The sequence below is a fragment of the Poecilia formosa genome, unplaced genomic scaffold (assembly GCF_000485575.1).
Source record: "Poecilia formosa unplaced genomic scaffold, Poecilia_formosa-5.1.2 Scaffold124, whole genome shotgun sequence".
NCBI classification, from domain to species: domain Eukaryota; kingdom Metazoa; phylum Chordata; class Actinopteri; order Cyprinodontiformes; family Poeciliidae; genus Poecilia; species Poecilia formosa.
Genome location: NW_006800063.1, coordinates 1,221,067 through 1,240,333, shown reverse-complemented (window position 1 = coordinate 1,240,333; position 19,267 = coordinate 1,221,067). Strand labels below are relative to the sequence as shown.

The 19,267-nt window shown below is 41.3% G+C and overlaps 1 protein-coding gene and 1 long non-coding RNA gene across 3 annotated transcripts; one reads left to right on the top strand and one right to left on the bottom strand.

Annotated features, from left to right (window-relative positions):
• Positions 1 to 720: 720 nt before the first annotated feature.
• per3 (period circadian clock 3) lies at positions 721 to 19,032 on the bottom strand. Of its 2 annotated transcripts, none has more exons than XM_007561270.2 (22): positions 18,874 to 19,032; positions 12,267 to 12,684; positions 11,607 to 11,767; positions 11,397 to 11,515; positions 10,354 to 10,552; positions 9,112 to 9,163; positions 8,664 to 8,824; positions 8,421 to 8,499; positions 8,223 to 8,329; positions 7,789 to 7,945; positions 7,588 to 7,696; positions 7,325 to 7,453; positions 7,107 to 7,215; positions 6,355 to 6,466; positions 6,109 to 6,248; positions 5,859 to 6,023; positions 5,377 to 5,625; positions 4,426 to 5,264; positions 4,135 to 4,327; positions 3,232 to 3,418; positions 2,077 to 2,227; positions 721 to 1,990 (listed from the first exon to the last, which is right to left on the bottom strand). In XM_007561270.2, exons 2-22 carry the CDS (start codon positions 12,554 to 12,556, stop codon positions 1,853 to 1,855), a joined length of 3,846 nt encoding a protein of 1,281 aa, XP_007561332.1. In that variant the 5' UTR covers positions 12,557 to 12,684; positions 18,874 to 19,032; the 3' UTR covers positions 721 to 1,852. The 2 variants fall into 2 exon arrangements, with proteins under 2 accessions (XP_007561332.1, XP_007561333.1); XM_007561271.2 differs by having other exon boundaries at positions 11,607 to 11,764.
• LOC107837235 (uncharacterized) lies at positions 14,560 to 17,934 on the top strand. The gene is made up of 2 exons (XR_001663244.1): positions 14,560 to 15,221; positions 16,193 to 17,934. It is a non-coding gene; the product is annotated as an uncharacterized LOC107837235 (long non-coding RNA).
• Positions 19,033 to 19,267: the final 235 nt, after the last annotated feature.

Sequence of the window (19,267 nt, the reverse complement as noted above, 5' to 3'; positions counted from 1 at the left end):
GAGGCTCAGCAGTGGCATGGGAAGACATAGTGAAATAGAGGGAAATCCTGGAGAACACCCTGTAAGAGGTCTCAAAAGTCTTCAAACTGAGATTACCTTTAAGCTGCAGCCGCTTGCGACAGAATGGTCCAGTCAAAGTAACGCTTAAGTCATGTGTTTCAAATGCAATGAAATACAAGGGCATGCCAAACTTTTGAGATTTTTATTTGTTAAAGCACAAATAAGCTTTGTGCTGACATTACCTATGAAATACAATGCTGTACTGAAGAAGTGCGTACACGAGGATGATTGACAGCAGTAAAAGACTCCCCTCCTTTCTCTGATTTGTTGTTTGTGACAGAGCTGTGCATTTCTGTATATAGCTGTAAAATCACAGGGGGAGGAAGCAGGGAAACTTCAATTTTTTCCACAAATTTTTGGTCTCATGTTATGCCGTCATGACATAGTCCACTGGTAGTTGTAAGAAATATGTAAAAAAACTAATTTTAAGTTGCCCACAGCAGCTTTACTGATCAATCACATAGTTACGACACCATCTTGATATATTCTTTTTGAAAAGCAAAACTGCCATGCCACATGTAAGGCAACCAGCTTCTCCATATCATACATCTGAGATACCAAGACGGGACACACACACACACACACACATACGGACAGAGAAAAAGAAAATATAAAAGCTGTACTACATGCTAAGCACTAAAAGAAGCCACGCCCAGATGATTCTCAGTTCATAGATCATTTATTCATTCTTTTGTGTCACAAACAATCCCTGAATTCAAGACAAATGGCTTTTTATACACTTTGTATTAGGTAATTGTGTACATTTTCTATAAAACACAGTACTGGCATGTATTTTTTGATCCAAAAATGAAACGAACCCTGCTCTGTCTTGCGCTGAAGGACAAGTGTTTCAAAGGAAGCAGACAAGTCAAGGCGTTTGGACCCGCTATCCTCATTTGGAAAACTCTCAGAATTGGTCAGTTTCCTCTCCGTTTCTACTGCGCGGTCTGACCGGAAAAACTTCTTTAGTTGGTAAAAGTGAGACGAGTGGAAAAATCTGGTGCTGCGTGGAGCCTCTTCACAGCAACACAGCTAGACTACAGGTACAAACAGGCTGATGGCTGAGCAGAAGGAGGATCCGCAAGGTGGGGTGACGTTCGTTTGAAAAGATCAACTGGTTGGCTGTTGTTTCTTGAGTCAACATTACAGTACACAACACAACAAAAGAATGATCTGGACATTGGGAAACCAGGCTACAGGATATGAGATTATAACATTACAATAACAACATGTAGGATTTTTTTTTTTTTTTTTACCTGAACGTTATAAACAACCAAGAGCAGCAAACATGTCTTTGTGTCCATCGGGTAAAAAGATGCTGCTCATGGTTGGTCGCTGCTGTGTTGATGAGGTTCAGAAAATCTGTACAACCTGGAGTTGGCGTCACTGGAGAAAAGTTTGCTGGGTGTTCTTGATCCAAGTCGTTTCGGTTTTCTCAGTCAGTCATGTTTGTGCGACAAAGGTAGTGCAGGTCTTTACACAGGGCTCAAACCTTGTTTTTTTTCTCTTTATACACTGAGCACCAGGTGGCTTACTGAGAAAAGGTCTGTAGAGTCATTACTATCACACAAATCCCTCCAGGGGCTTGATTAACAGAAAAAGAAGAGACGTACAATCCACCCAGAGGCCAGTAGCATGTCTCTCTCTCTCTCTGCTCTCCTCCACCGTTTATGACCCTCGCCTCGTCTGTACAAAACCAGTTAACGATATATTAAAGCCATAGGATCCGTTACCGTGGAGTGTTGAAAAGAGATGCACCGAGAGTATTTCTGAAGTTTCTGGCAGGCCTGGTTCACTGGCAGCCGTTCAAGACGTCAGCCACAGGTTCGATGGAGTCCTGCTGAAGGCTCTCCGCGGGTAATGAACTCTCTGAGACGGCTGGCTGAGGGGAGCGGGCCAGGCCGGCCCCCGAGTTGCAGCTCACGCAGCCCTGAGAGGGAGACAGAAGGATGCATTTCACATGGACTCAACGTGAAGACGGAGAGGACCGGCGGTAATTTAGGAGCTCTGCGCTACCTGTGTGTCTAATTGCTGTGGGATGGTGTGCTGCTTGATCCAAGGATGGACCTTGGCCAGCTCTTCTTTCTGCTCCTGGCTGAACCACGGCTGGAGCGGCTGAAGCCCTCGCAGCTTTTCTCTGTCTTCTGCCAGCACTTCATTCTGATCCCTGTACAGGACAAAGATCATACTACGTTAAGGATGCACTGATCCGGCTTTTCCTAGCCGATACCAAAACAGTTTTTTCTTTGACCTGACTAAGAGTTTTTTAGACCCGAGACTTTAAGGGTAATGAAAAATATAAGAGAAGAAATGTACTTTCCCTCATAAAATTTTTTACATTCGTCCCCATTTATGCCTCAAAGTATATGTCACTAACCCTACGCTACGATTTCTTTTTTTAAACAAACAAAGCCCATAAAAGTAAATGATGCGGATAAACGCATTTATAGACTCAAAAATGGTGGGAAGTCTTTGATGCCTTTAAAAAAAAATAGGGAAGTCTTCCACCCACAGATTTTTCAGTATTTGCGTCAGTGAATCAGGGAATGGAGAGCTGATTGATTGGTGTAATTTTAGTCATCATTCAGTAAAAAAAAAAAAATCCTACTGAGATTTAATTGGCTAAGTATAAAGCAAATTGGTCTTAATGTAAGCCTGACTTTATGAGGCATTTAATGACAATAGAAGTTTGTGAGCCTATTACAAAGTTTACTTCTAGGTTTAATTAAAAAATAATAATAAAAAAGGAGCAAAAATGCAAGTTGCTCCCCAACTTTACAAAACAGTGGATTTGCTGCTCCTCTTGCTCCATTGTTGAAGCTCCTGTATACAAACACACTTTTGTTTTCCAGGTAGTGACACTAACCACACCACTGGACAGCATCACAAGCTAAAATCAGCTTAAATGTCAACTCTGCTATCAATTTGTCTTAGCTATTTTTAAGCCCTGTTTTACAGCATTTACTCTCTCTCTCTCATACAAGATGTGATGCCAAATTTACTCCAAATAAAACAGACATTACGAGCTCAGAGTAAAAAAAAAAAAAAATATTATGAATGCTGAAAATTATAGCTCTTTAAACTAAGATTGACTGAAGCCATGTCAAAAACTCAGCGGTGCATCTTTAAACTACATATCACATATAAACTATATAAAAGTCTGACGTTTACCTTGTGTGTATCTGGTAGGTCATCATGACCTGCTCAGGCGTGTGCTGGATCATGCTCCACAGGGAGCTCTCCACCCGAGTTTCAAAGCTGTGCGGCCGCTCCACCGACGCCTCCTGGCTCTTGCGGGCTTTGCGGGACGTGTCTGACGAGTCATTACTGGCAAAGTACTTGCTGCTGTGGCTGCTGCCTGTAGGCCAGAATATTTTGCATCACTCTGGGCTCAAGACATAACTTACAGATATTATCCTGCTTAATGACACTAAGAAGTCTGATGAATGAAAGATGAGTTTAGTAATAGACATCCCGCAGTCTGGAAATGGTCACAAAGCTATTTCATAAGACTCTGTGACTACAGTAAACCACATTGGTCTTTATTTACAAATGGAGACAACATTGGACAGAAGAGAAGAACAAGACTGAGCAAAAATGGCACTCAAGGGAGAGTTGTAAACAACGTTTGATCTGAGCTGGAGCAGAAATTAATTTATCTGAAATGCTGAGTGTATTTAAGTTTACTTGATTTACTATTCTACAATCACAAGCGCTCCTTCACCACTGTGGTGAATTGCAGGCAGCATGGATTTGGAAAGCTAACATCTCTCAAACAACCAATCTCCTCACTTTATCCTCCTTATTGAATAAAAATTGGCTTTATGAAGTACATTAAACAGTAGATTATGCTTTCTTCTTTGACGGGGGTAACTGTGTTAGGCACTGATGTTCAAGTTTAGTTTCATATCTAATCACTTTCTTTGCTGCCTTGTGCCTAGCCTCCGTTACACTTCCCTCCACCCCCCACATATTTATCCATTTTAGAAACAAGCATGCAATTTAAAGCTATAAGTAGCAAAAATGCTGATAAATGAACTTTAAAAAGACGATGGAGTGTGATGCCATTTGTACCGGTGTGTGAGGTGGACGTCTCGTTGGAGCCGGAGCCGGATCCAGATCCCAGCGACCCTCCAGATTCCCCTGATCCAGATCCTGAAGCATTGGATCCGGTTCCTGACCTGGCGTCCTCCTGCAGGAGCAGGTCCAGCAGTTCGCTGGACGTCGACTGGGCGTCCTGGTTGCCAGACTCGCTTGGTGCGTCCCCCTTAACAAAAGCAACGGTTTTCAAATCAATGCCACTTCAATCAAGTTACAGTGAGCCATTTTCAACGCTGATGACGCGAGTCATAAGTTCAAGCTGACCTCGATGGCGTGTTGCTCGTGGAGACTCTCGGGGTGGTTGAGTCCAGTGCTGCTCTGCCCCTCGCTCTGTCTGGGAAGCTCCTCCTGCAGGAGGTTGAGCTGTAAAGGAGAGCTGGAGCGAGAGCTGGAAAACAGGGCCTGAGGCCCGGCCGCCTCCTCTTCCTCCCCGACGGAGGACGCGGCCTTCTGCGAGGAAAGAAGCAGGCCTGGTGACATCTGAGCGTGTGGGCCGGTCTGGACCTGAAACTGGGGCTGAAGCTGAGGGAAGGACACGCCGCCAGGCGTGTAGCCCGTTATCATGCTGGGTCCTTGAGGTACAGCTGAGGGAACGGAGGGAAAGCCCGGAGTCGAGTTGGGATAGCTAGGTAGGATGACGGCCATGACGGGAGGCATGTACGGGTTGAAGCTCTGGGCTGGAACCAGCGGGAACGGGTTGTAAAAGTTCTGGACGTTCTGCAGGGGCTCCATCTGAAGCGGCTGCAGGGCCGGCTGGCCCTGACCGGACGGCATGACGTTGAAGTTGTAGCCGAGCTGCTCGGGAGGCTGCAGCACGGTGGGAGTTGCTGCGGGCGGCTGTGGCGGTCGGGACTGCTCGGCGGCTGGATTCCCCAGGACGGGAAAGAACGGCACGGGGACGGGGGACGTTTGGCTGTAAGTCTCTGCCATCTGAGGCTGCGACGACTCAGAGGAGGGCCACGACGAGTGGGGGACGGGGCCGGAGGGGCCGGTCGGGGAGGCGTAGCTGTCTGAGGAGCCCTGAGGTTTGGGCCGCTTGTGTCTGGGCTTTGCTCTTCGAGAGCGCTTCCAGCCTCCGGCACTTATTGGACGCATATAGTCCCCTGTGATGAAAGAGGGATCCAAAATAAAAACCTAATTTTTCTAGATTTCTATGGAGCAGATAAGGATTCCGGACAGGAGCCCAGACCGTGCTCGGTCTTTTAAGCAACATACCTGGTTGATGAGAGTGAGCCATCGAGCCGTTTTCCTGCTGCAAATAGGAGCTGTAGGGACTCTGAAGGATGCGATGGCGGAAACGATCAACATATTCCTGCTCCTCCTTCTGCGTGTGAGCCGACAGCACCTCCTTGGTGAGCCCGACCAACCTTCTCTCCGCAGCGGGACTCAGGGTTGGGCGGACGGGGGTCGCTGCAGGGTCAGCGGGCTCGCTGCCCATCGGGGCATCCTCCAGCGCAGTGGCCTCTGCAAGAAAAAAAAACAAAAAAGGGAAAAAGCGAGTTAATCTTTGTCTTCTGTATAAACATCCAACACTAGCCAAACCTTTATGAAATGCACAAAAATATGTGCCATAAGGAACTTACCTCTCGACACAATTCAGTTTTTTTTTTTTTTTTGTTGTTTTTATCAATTTTCAACAAAGAAAATCTCAGCAGCTTCCATGAGCCGACTCACTGAAGCAAGTAGGTTTTGTATACCTGACTCAGGCTGTGGTACATGGACGATGGTGCTGCTGTACGAACACTGGCTAGTGACCGAGACAACACTCATGGCCTTACAGGACATGGTGATGTCTGTCAGCGGTGCCCCGACAACTGCTGCAGCTGCAGGGCCCACTGACACCTCACTGTCCAACACAACCACTGGAAAGTGAGGTGAAAATATGTTAACAGAAGCTGAATGTCGGTTACAGTCAAATGCAAAGGCTCGAGCGATAGCTGCTTTTACCTTCTGGAGCGTTTGGCGCCACACCGGCGGCGCCTTTGGGCTTCTCTTCTTCGGAGGTCGAGGACGAGGAAGAGGTCGTGTCCAAGGAAGGAGACTCGTTCTTTCGCTTCAGGGCTTGACCCACACAGCCCTCCAAGTATCTGCGGAACAAAAATTGTCTCGGTGACAAAAAAAAAAAACAAACAAAAACACACACCGAACAAACACGCTAAACTGTGGGTGCTGCGGAAGCCTGTGAAAACACACCTGATGATGTTGTCCACACAGTTGATCTGCTGATAGGAGGGAATGTGCGTTTGCGTCCTGCTTTCTTCATTTCCTCTGACTTCAGGCTTGGCGGCTGAGTGGAGGTGGGCCGCTGCAGAAACAAAAGGTTCGCCGGCTTAGCCTTTAATAATAATCTGCCCGTTGAAAAAGAGGCTCTGTCGCTGTATGCTAAATAAAATTTCAGGCAGAAGGTTTGCAAATAATGCAATGCTCATGAACGTCTTAAGTATTAACTGAATTAAAAGTGTAAAATACAACAAACTACTTCAATGGATTTGGAAAGCAAAGGATTTCCTGGAAAATAAGTGATAGTGGATTCTTTTAATCCACAAAAGATAAAACAGGCTAATGTCACGCTTCCAGACATATTCTGAACATCTACTGACCATAAGCAACACAAAATCAGCTTTGATGGCTACAAAAAAAAATGTTATTTAAACACCAATTACCAAGTGACAATCAAGTAAATATTATCACCAGGATCTGCATATTATATTTTAGCTGGTATAATGTTGACTTTCTGCCATTTAGAGAAACTTCCTAATAAAAAAAATACAAATTTCCAACCATTTCTGGTTTGTAAATTCATTCAAGTTGTGCTTCACATTACAATTTCACCCTAAAAACAAAATAAAATTCAAAATGCATAATCAAAAACCTTACATTTATGTCAAAACCATGACGTTTAACACTACGCAACACTGAATTGAGTATTTCTAAGGCCACTTCACCTATGTTCGGTCTGCCGGGCGCAGCGCTTCTTTGGCCGGAATCGAGCTGCGCGTGTCGGCCCCAGCTTTTCGACCTGTTCACGTCAGCACAGATCTGCTGCAAGGTCATCTGGGAAATGTACACAAGAACACAGAGATTGTATCAACACGAGTAACCTTTGCAGCTGATTTTGAGGGTGCGCACCCGACAGGTGCGTCGACCGTCTGTGACGACTCACCGGTTCCCGGTTTGAGTCCTCCCACAGGTTGCCGTTGCTCTCGCTCGAAGAAGCGAAGCTGACGTAATGCTCGTGGGAGCCGTTACTTCCCAAACTGCCGTAACCGCTGGAGCCATTGTTGTGCACCGGCTGTGGAGAAGAGAGAATTACATCAAACGAGCTTTGGTACAGAGATTTAGCTTTCAGTATAACTAACATGTAAAAATGTGTTTAGCAGGTCATTTGTAAAAAAATTAAAAATGAAAAAAAAAAAATAAATTCACCTGAAGGAAAAGCTTATAGATCTTGGCTTGAAGGTCTTTTATTTCCTCATAAGTGACTGGAGCGTAATCCTTTGTACGAGCCGCAAACACATCCTCGTTCAGAGGACTCCTGCGGTGATATCGGCACGGCCGCGTTATCTTCATTATCGAAACGTTAAACGCGACGACAGAGAAATCTGACAAACTATCGCCACCGCTTACGTTCTGACTTTGTGCCGTCCAATGATGAAGGCCACCTTGCGGCTCCAAGGATTGATAAAACTGGACCAGCTGGTGTCCAAGGTGACGTAGTCTCCATTCTGACAGCGCAGACGCACTGGAGAGTGCTCAAACGGAGACTGGCCTGCATACTTTAATACTACGATAAGGCATGAAAACACACACACAAAATCAAAAACATGGTTTTCACAAAGTAAACAACAGGTGAGAAAACCCTCCGTCAAATTTCAACTCATCATCATTTCCAAAGACGGGACTGTGCTATATGGCAATGTAAATATAATGCAGTCATTTTTCCTTAATGTTCAATTTAAATCCTAAATAATTTCTGTGCCTTTCTGCACATGCGCACCGCTTTTACATCGATTTCATGTAAAGAACGCCAGAAAGTCTGCTCTGCTGCTTTAAGCACTCACTTTGCCTGTGCATGGACAGCATGAGGGGACGGTCCTCTGGGTGGATGCAAGTGAGCAGCGACGAGCCAATCAGGTCCTGAGGCATGTATCCCAGCAACGGCACAGCCCTGAAGGATATTCAGAACAAGATTAGCTCGCTGCCATGTTTTGTCATGCCGACAAAATGATGGCGGTGCACATCGCTGTAGGCCTGCTCACCTGTCATCAACTTCCAAGAAAACACAGCCAGGGGAGTGTGTTGTGGTGAAGATACGTTTGTCCATGGGAATACGAGGTGCTGCACGGACGAATAACATTTAAGCTAAATAGCAGTGACAAAAACGTTGGCCTGGACAGAACCTTGGTATTGTAAATAGAACGGTTCCATGAATAATTCAAAACAAGTGAATGCCATTATTAAGTGAGATCTGTTTAATTTGGTGTTGTGATCATTTGCTGCACCTTCATAACCAGAGATGATTCGTTCGGCTAACATCAGGCAGCACGGCTCCTCCTCCTCCTCCTCCTCTTCCTCCCCGCTCCCCGTTCCCTGCACCTTCAGCAGGTAAGGTGTGATCCTGAAAGGGTTGTAGCGCATCTCGCCGTCGCGATCCTTGCTTCCTCTGAAACGATATGCAGTTTCTTTTTTTTTAAATTTTAAACACAAAAATATGTTAAAACTACAAGTATTGTTGCCGTCTCATCGGTGTATTTTTCACATCTTGCCACAGTTAAAAAGTTATTACGCTTGCCGACATCACAATCAGAGTTTGAAAGTGCACAATATGTCCTTGAAGAGCACGGTGGTTCTAAACATGATTGTGACTTTCTCATAGTTAAGCAGGCCCTGCTGATTTAATATACGAGGCAAATTCTGAATGTTCTTATAAGCGTGGAGGGAAAAACTGACCTTATCCTGCAGAAGAAGGACTTGACCTGCGCACTGTCAAACAGAACTCCAGCTGTAGAGACAAAAGAAGGGAAAGCTTAAGTGTTTGTTCTCATTTGTTGTGAGCTAAAGAAAACATAATACACATTTTATATTAAATATAATTTGCTAAAGCAGAGAGATTGTGATGCCGACAACATCGCACGCTTTGTCTACTGCCGCTTTATTCCCATTTGCAGACAATGCAGTTGTGTTTTTCTCTTGTCCGTTAGTTTGTTGGATTCAACAAAACTGTCCAAGATAATTATAAATATGGAAATTTACTCCATGTTAATGGTGTTGAAAATTGCAGAAAATGGTTAAAACATAATGTACAATTCTCCAAGAGCTGTGTAAAATCATGTTTGTCATTGAATTTAAAAAAAAAAAAAAATTGGGATGACATTTCCTCCCCCCATCTTGTTCATTTATCTAAATACCTGATATCCAACTCTACCTCTCCATTTCCAAATGTCTTCACAGAACCTAAATCAACAAGAACATCGTCCCATGACGTACTGAGAGGTGCATCTCGTGCTTTTTCCCTCTAAAGGCAACATTTAAGTAGTGCCTGAGAGCTCCTAATAGGATTTAAGTCATGTGAGTAAGGGGTCGAGGTCATTACTCAGTAATGGTTGAGGGCTTTGCTGGCTTCCTGTTCTAGAAACTGCCAACACATGCGTAAACCCTTTAACGGCTTCTCACCGTTACTTATCCCAGAGGAGTCCGTCTGTCTTCTCTATTAAGAACACTAATTTAATCTCTCCATAAATCTTCAGAAAAAAGCTGCCATTTTGTGCATTAAAGCTCGATTTTGTTTAGCAGTCGCTTAGTTCCAGATTTATTAAAGTTTCTTGTGCCTCCAAGTGCCAACATCCTTGTTGAAAATGCTGATAGATAATTAAATCCAAGAAGGCAGTTTTTAATCATTTTGCTCTGAAATACTGTCTGCTAAGAAATGTTTCATCATCAAACATACATTATTTGGCTCATATTGTATATTTATAAACGGCATACAAAGTTTTTCCTTAGACAAAAAAAAACAAAAAAAAAACTACAGTGTCACCTAAAAACGATCAAATCAACCATAGAATAGCCAGAACAGTCAGTAATCAAATAACTTTGAATCCTAGTTCCACATCTAGTACTGTAACAGTTAATATAAGTCAAAATGTAATACCGAACAGGGAAAGACCGCCAGATGAAAATGTTTCAAAAGCCTACCGGAGTGCGAGTTGCTCCACGGTGGCAGGTGAGGCTGTGCCGTGTGCGAGTAGAAGACGTTGACGTCTTGGTGGAAGAGCAGCTCGACAAACTTCGCAGACTCCAGGTACTTCCTCTTGCAGCACAGCAAGCTGGGAGCCTGCTCCGACGTGTACAACACGCGGCCGCTCGAGAGAGAGAACACCATCACAAAGGAATCCTGTACAAAACACGGAGATGAGCGACGACACCAATCAAACGGAAACCAAGCGGATGTACAATTCTTTCTGAAAGTATAGAAAGCGGTTGGGTTAATCTTAATTTAATCTCGTCATAACCAGACGTTTTGGTCTGTTTTATTGAGATTCTGTACAACAGATCGCCATGAAGCAGTGCACAGCACGGTGGTGGTGGCAGCGTCATTCTGTGGGGGGCTGATGGGGAGGTGAATAAAGCTAAACAAATATGAAAGATCATAGTTGTGAAGGGGAAAGAGAATAGGGCATCTTTATGAATGAGTATCTGAAAAGGGTGACAAGCATTTGTAGTCAGACCCCTTGAGTCCATAGTTGTGAAACCACCTTTTGCTCATTTTATACATTTGGTTTAAGTCTCAGTTTTGAACATTTGTACAAAGTTTTCATCCTGCTTTAGCTACACTCTCAAGAGTGGATAGAAGTCGACTGAACATCAATTTTCCAGGTCTGCCACAGATTTTCTATTAGATTTGCTTCTAGACGTTGGATTATCCAACATGTTTTTCTCTAAATCGTTCTACTGTAGTGCTGACTGTGTGTTTACACTTGTTGGTAGGTAAGCCTTTGACCCAGTCCTGAGTTTTTTACAACTCATGACAGTTTCTTTAAGTTGACCCTGCATTCAGCCTCATTTATTTTCCAATCAACTCTAGCATTCCCACCCGCGTAATTTTACCACCACCCTGTTATGCACGACTTTGTGCTGGTTTATCACCTACAATCCTTGAAAAAAATGCAAAGGAGGAAAAACACAAGGAGTGACATCTTCCATGCGTTTCGGATCTACATGGAAATGTGAGCGCATACCGTGTTCTTGAGGTTGTGCTCAGAGGTGACCCTCTCCAGCTCTTCCAAGGTGCAAACAGTGGCATCTTTTCTCTGGTCTTGCCCATTCTGCATCAGCAGCTTGTAGTATTCACTGTTGGCTACAGACGATAAACGCACAGTTTAAAATAGAAAAGTCTCACAGTTTATCGTGACTCTCCAGGAATATCTGCCCGATTGGCGGGGGTTTACCTTGTACTTGCTTGACACAGTTGAGAGCGTAGTTTAAGGCCTCCACAGTCCTGGGTTTGCTGTGGCTCCGTTTGTCGGACGGAAGCCTCTTTTTCATCTCAGCCACTGTGCTCACCACTTCTCTGTGGGCGTGGCCTCGTCCCCTGACAGCCAACTCGCTGCTTTAAAAAGAAAATGATGAAAAGAATAGCAAGGAACCAAACAGAAGTAACACTTCAGGTTAAACAATCAAAAGGGCAACAACAAAATAGACATTAGGGATTTCTTTAATGGAGCGTATATGTTTTCAAGACAGGGCCTGGTTTCTCTGAAAGTATCAGATGAGTTGAATGAATGAATGAATGAATGCCCTTTTTCAACGATGACATCTAAATTGTTTGTTGCTCAATGTTATTCATGCATTTTGCTTTGTTGGGTTTAAGTGTGGAAAAGTAGCCATGTTGGTAAAACTCTACTAAGTAACTTAGTGTTTCTGAGGTTGAGCTACAAAAATAAGCAAAAATTTCTATTTGTATTAAACAACTTTTTGTTTTCTTTGACCTCGAAATAAAAGTAATAAAAATTCAGCCCTTATTTTAAATGGTTAGACATTCTCCTGACCCCAAGGTGTTCTTTAATTTGAAGCCAAAGGTTCAGTACAGAAGAAAAGCAAGCAATTACCTCTTGGTCGACGGTGAGGGACATCCTCTGGCGCTCCTTGGGCTTTCATTGGTTGAGGAAGAAAGATCATTGGAGGTGCTGGTCATCTCCTCATCTTCCTGCCCCACGTCTCCTGCTAAAGCTCCTTGTCCCTCTGCCGTGAGGAGCTGCAGTTGCCCATCCTGATGCCCAGATGGGCCCCCGCCTGCTCCTTCCCCCTCTGCAGGGCCCAATGGCAATGCCGGCTCCTCTCCGCCTTGACCCCCATCCCCTCCTGACATCACCGCACTCTGGTCATACATCAACAGCATATTGTCCGGTTAAAGTTGCGACGAAGTGTCTTCATGAGTTCAGGGGGAAGAGGTTCCATGTGGCGACAATAAGTTGACAATAACTCAAGTGAATGCCGAGTCAAGGGTATGACGCTGTGTCTCGAGCGCTGTAAGATAACAGGACGTAAAGGTCGACTGTTTAGATCCATAATCAGGAGACAGGTCTAGATTTACTTCCTGGAACAACAGGAACCTGCACAAAACCATTTACTTCTTTTTAATATTTATGGACTGTGCACAAGTGTACCAAAAGAAATAAATTTTTTGAAGTGGTCAGATCTTTGTTGAACTACTTTGAGCAGCAAGTCTTTTGTAGTGCATCCATCTCTACCTGCTTTGAACGTCAAGAGACTGAAAATCTTTCCTGAAGTGAATAGGACAGTGGTGCTGGTATGAAGACTGTGTCATCAAGTGAAAGTTTTTCTTGGGTCTATAACACAAGAGTTGCAAAAAAAAAAAAACAACCAAAAGAGTAACAATGATTAAGATTTACACATACATACAATAACTACTTTTTATTGAGAATTTCATTCACTACAGCAAAAACTGTCCAAACAAACTCAGTCCTCTGTGAATGTATAGGTGCATCTGTTGTAAAACTATAATTAACCAGATTTTTGGTAACACTGTACTACTCGCACCCATCCAATCAAAAAATTGCCCATATAGAAATTGTTTGACATGATGTGTAACGGACCACAACAGCAACACATCGAGTGCAATTTATTACATCTATGACTCTGAAAAGGGTTACCAAGGCACTTTTGGGACATTGGTACTACAGTGAAGCATAGTGAGAAAAATTACATACATGGAGAAAGGTAGCAGTGGAGAACCTTCTCAGAGTGGCCAGAAGGTCAGCAAAAATCCAGAACAACATCTAAATCACTGATGTTGCCTCAGCTACAGTCAGCATTACTGACTCAACAACAACAAAGACACTGGGCACTGAAGCTCAACTCTCTTCTGCACCTTTCTTTACTTTAATTGCATGAGGTTAGGTTAATCATTTCATGAAACTAGTGGGGTCTATTGTGACAATCTAGGGTCATCTTGACTTAACTGCTTCCCCATAAATAACCTTATTAGGTCAACATTATCCTGTATGTGGATGTGCAGCTCTTTGGTGTAAAGTTGTTGTCCATGAAGAGAGTTCCGAAAACACTCGGACAAGCCTAAACCTGACTGCCACGAGGAGCCTGGAGAGCAGACATCCACACTTAATGCAAACCTGGTGTTGGATCATCATCAACAGTTTCAGCCAGAATTTACCTACAATTAACTTTTTTTTCCTTCCCATTTAATGTTTTAAATACTCAAATCAAAACAAGAAAAAAAATTCAGCTTACACAGCCTTTGCAAAAGTACAAAACACATTTTTTTGTATATTTTGTACTATGTTCAGAATAATGTCTCTATTTTGCAAGCAAGGACAAATATCTAATACTTCTGCTGTGACTGAAGCACAGCCGCCGTCTGACTCACTCCCATAAGCGACCATTTACACTTGAACATCGTCAGTCATCATAACAGCAATACTGTGATCCTCGGTTGTGTAACTACAACGATTACAAGTGATTCTTAGTATTAAGTTATTACATCAAGTCAAACCCAGCTGCAGAGATGTAGACCTTGCTATATACAAATAAAACATCATATAAAAGTCTTTACTCACACATTACTTAAAGCAACAGACATGTATGTGAACACAATTACTGCTGTAAACATATGATCATCTGACTTGGCCTTAATCCTGCAGCACAAAAACAAGGTTGATTCTATTTTTAGGTAGCTTCGATTCAGCTAAGGTGTCGGTAAGGCACTTTCACACACAGTTCTACCTGAAACATTCACACCTCTCACCACTTTCTAGGCTGCAAACTTTTTCTAAAAGCGATTTGAGTTACAATCTGCACACAGTGCATATCAGAGAAGAAAACAAGCAATGAACATGCAGGGAAGAGCGGTATACCTCTCATGACAGAAATACAGATATCGGAGCAGAACACAAGAAGAAATACAGCGGCAATGAATCTCCCAAAAACCAGTGTACGGTTATTGTTCTTTAGAAATGAAAGCTGTCTGGTTAAGAGAGGAAACCAAGAAGCCAGTGGTCACTGAGGCAGAGCGTCAAAGTTCTTACGCAGAGTTAGGAAATCGACTATGTTAATGCACTCTACCAATCAGGTCTTTATTTCAGCATTGTTGACCTTTTAGTGAGCACTACTCACTAAAAGGTTCATCGATGTTAGATTTATTTTCCTGTAAGTACGACAAATAACCAACGTAACAAAGGAGCGACTTCAAGAGCAGTGTGTAAATGTCCTTGGGTAGCACTGACAGAGTCAAGACTCAACATCTCTGGAAAAACCTTAACTCGGTTGTCTGCTGATGCTGCCTACCCAACCTGATTGGGCTTGAGAGGATGTGCAGAAAATAGAAGAAAGCATCCAAACATGAGTGTACCGAGCTTGTAGAGATACTGCCAAAGCTGTTTTAATACATTTAGTCGCAGGTATTAGTACTCGGGTATCTGCAATGAACGGAATACCTTCTAGCAGGGCTGTAGTTAATGAATGTGCTAAGGTGACTTTTATTTTGTTAATGTTATGCATGATTAACTTAGAGCTGCCTGTGAAAACAAGTAGGCTGAGCTGCAAGACTTTTGCTGTTTGTGGAAGATTAGATGGTGGATTAAATGATTTAGCTTATAATACAGTTTCCCAATAGTCAAAGATTTTCCAAAGAATGATGTCACTAAAGCTTAACACACAGAACATTTAGCTTGCTAAGACAAGTATAACAGCAATTACATAAAATATAGAGGTGGAAGATGAAAGTAGGCGAAAATCTCATGTCTCATGTCTGCATGTTAAAAAAAAAAAAAAGAAAACTCCACAGTCTATCTTTTCACTTTAGCTCAGGGAACTGTCTCCATGTACACTGCTTAAAAATTACATTTATAATACACTTTTCTGACCTAAAATTATATTTTAACCAATAGCCTGCAATAAAACTGTTGTGTTAATAAAAATGATAGCGAACAGAAGGAAATAAAATTATCAAAAGATGTTCTAATAGAGAGCAGATAGGAGTTGCAGCTAAAATGCTTCCTGTTATTATGTTAAGGTAATATATCTTAATGCAGAATGATGACTTTATGTAGCCTAACTGGCCAGTAGTTTTTATTCTATTCTTCTAAACAAATTATAAACACAACAGTGCTTTGCTTAGTAATGCATGATATATCGGCACCAACATTGACCGATATTAGTCTTTTTTTTTTACATGTTGGTATTGGTCTGGTAACCAGGCTGATGTTAACAACCAATATTTGTTTTCATCTTGTTGCCATTTGTTTCATATGGTTAAATCCTTTGGTTTCATCTTTACGTATCCACCTTCTGTACTTCTAAGCTCCAGCGATTTAAACTTGGGATTAAATTATTCATCCCAAAACCATTTACATGCACAGCCTGAGAACACTGATGTAAAGTTTTCTGACTAACTCATAAATAATCATTGCTAATTATTTTAATATTCAACAGAGAAAATCCCAAGATTAGCACTTAATATAATGACTGATAAAATATTATTTCTAAGTATTCACTTCAGTCAAATCCATTTAGAATTCCTGCAGTCATGACTGCACCTGTTTCTCACCAACTTCAAGGAAAGTTTGTTGATTTTGCCCTTTACTAATGCATTGTGTAAAAATGCATTAGAAAGTCAATGAGTCATTTAGGAAGTCGATGAGTTAGGTGTAAATGAATCTCATTCTCAATGTGAGCAAGTGTGTAGTGGGGGGGAGGGATAAATAAATTGTACTTTGGGTAGAAAAATATCATACTAAAAGAAAAACAACTTAGTACGTTAAAATTAAATAAAAGGTTTCAGCAATGGTAGTTTCCCAAAGCTCAAACCTGACAAAAGTCTGATTGTCCTAAAACAACTCTAATTTAAAGCATACCACATAAGGCTAAGACTAATAGCATCAGAGACAAAAAAAAGAAAATATATATATATATATATATTTAGAAGAACACGAGAAATAAATAAATAGAAAAACATTCAAATAATGAAATTATGCATTACAACACAAAATCTAAGATTGCACTAAATAGCTTTTGGAAAAAAAAACAAAACAATGGTATGACAGGTCAAACAGGAACCTGCAGCTACGTGACGCAAACATGCATGTTAAAGTATTTGAGTTGGCCACACTGGCTATTACATAAGCTGAAACCTTTAGCCTTATTTTATAAAGATATGTGAGAAATGTGACTTGATGTACTCTTTATTCAAAAAATGAACCGTAAATGTTCTCTTGCAATAAAAGACAACTTCCTATAACAAAGCAGCTCTGACAGGGTAAATACCTACATTTGGTGATGGAGTCACGTACATGTTGGTTGTCAATTTATAGTGTCTGGGGTTAGTGATAATTTATTCATCAAATACAATAAAAAAATAAATAAAGAAAAAAATACCAAATGGACCTATGTGGTGACAAGCTTTGTGCAACCTGTGAGCATATTTGTTGTAATGACATAAAAAACTTCTAAATGGTCCATAGACCTCTAGAAGTATATAGTCCTCTATTCAGACTGGACCCTTTATTCAGGTCCAGTCAGTATGAATGTCTGTCATTAATTCTGAAAACATTTCTTCCCAAGTTAAAGGAGATAAATGAAAAATAACTAAAGAGTCAATTAATAAGGAAACATGGCAGAACAGATATAAAACATACAACAATTAAGAAATGTGAACATTTTAAAACATCCTTGTTTTTCTTGGTCTCTGACAAAAAAAAACTACAGTGAAGTGAAGGTCTTAAAAAGTGAAGGTCTTAAAAAGTTCACTTTTGGACTCGGTTTATGTTCAATCCTAGTAAAATATTTCTATCTGATCTAGTTGTCTTTTTAAATGTTTTCAGTTGACATCCGTTATGAATCCGAGTTTAAATAAAGGAAAACATAACCCTGAAGCATCAACCAATACTCAGTTATTCATCTGTTAACTTATCTATATATGTTAATAGTCTCCCCAAATAATTTATAGAAGTTAGTGAAGTATGCAGAATGAATGCATTCAGAGATATAATTTAGAAAAACATCAATAAATATAAAACATATAAATAAACCAAGATTTTACAACAAAAGATAAAAAATAAAACCTAACTTATAATGGCAATAGGGAAGCTTAAAGAGTTGGGGGTGGGAAATGCAGCCTAAAATAGTGAAAAGGCTAAATTAATGAAATTATTTTTATTTTTAGGGAAAAATCTGATGAAACCTGGAGAAAACCAAGTTAGAGGTTGATGACTGTAAAAATGCATCCTTTAAAAAAAAAAAAAATCAAGAGGAAAAAAGCCAAGTCAGATGAAGGATCACATTTATGATCCTGAGTTAGTACAATTTACTCCAGGTTTTTTAAAATAATATAAAATATTCTAATGATTTAATTTACAAAATAAGTTTAAATAAAATTTTCTTAATTTATACTCTGACTGCAAACAATAATTTTTTTAAAAATCACATAAAGTTACTATATAAATTGCTCAAATCTCTAACCCAATCACACCTCTGATTTGTACCAAAAAATAGATAATAAACCACAACAATCTACAAACGACCACAACACAGGTTTGAGGTTTCCCTCGCCCCTCCCAAGTAGAACCCACTGACCCCAATAGCGTCCATAATCACCAAACGTCACTCCTTGATACGTGCAGAAAGAAAACCAAATAACATAAACGACTAATTCGTAATTTAATGTCGTTTCAACTTGTCTAAAGTGACGTGCATAATCTTCCCTGTGTCTATGTTAAAATACATACAATAAACTAGAATTAAAATGTTTCCAGAACATTTCAATAACGTCATTGTAACTTAATATGTAGTTTTATAAGCAAATGCTGCACATATAGCCTCACACTCAACTATTATTGCTTAGGATTTACATGTCGTAATTGAAACACAATTTCACTGTATCGGCTGATTTTTGACTGCTAGCAAACCCAGCGCGACTGGCTAGCTGCATGTTACACGGCGACATTAGCAATACAAACTAGTAACAATTGCTTTTACACATTGTCTTCAACGGTAAATACCCACCTAAAGTTGTATGTCACATTATTATAGTACTACCTTAGCATCATCTAATAAAAGACAACGATTACATTACTTTTGTTTACATTCACTTGCTGCTCTTGGGGTGAAGTGCATAGCTAACCTTTCCAGTTAGCCAACTCTAGAACTCCATCTCAAATTACATTTATTTTGAGAAACATTTACCTTTTGAGATCCACGAGAATCTTAGGTTTAATATCCAAAACTTAGGCGTCCACAAAATTGATTATCCAGCCAGTATAAAGTGAATATATTTTCGTTGTTTCCCTGTTACGCATCTTATAACGTCATCCAGCCCAAACCGTTTGACACAAATGTGCAACGTGAGTCCGGCATAGAGTAGCCCCGCCCTGTCGGTTGTGATTGGACAGCAGAATTTGAAGCTGTTGTTTGATTGGACGTGTGGGCGTGCCCCACACCTAGGCTTGCCAGAAACTCGCGGTCGGTGCACGTGTATCCCCATGTTATACAACAGGGAAACAACAAGCCAGAGCAGACTGCGCAAGCATTTTTGATTCACCCGAACTGCCACACTCACGCCTCTGCAACTGAATGAATA

Bases quoted from the DNA above. Each gene is read 5' to 3' on its own strand.
- per3 (XM_007561270.2), bottom strand. From the start codon at position 12,556: ATGCTGTTGATGTATGACCAGAGTGCGGTGATGTCAGGAGGGGATGGG. The intron at 9,164-10,353 runs GTAGGCTTTTGA...TTGTCTCTACAG, and splicing joins GTGGAGCAACTCGCACTCCG to CTGGAGTTCTGTTTGACAGT. The intron at 4,328-4,425 runs GTCAGCTTGAAC...GCTTTTGTTAAG, and splicing joins ACGAGCAACACGCCATCGAG to GGGGACGCACCAAGCGAGTC.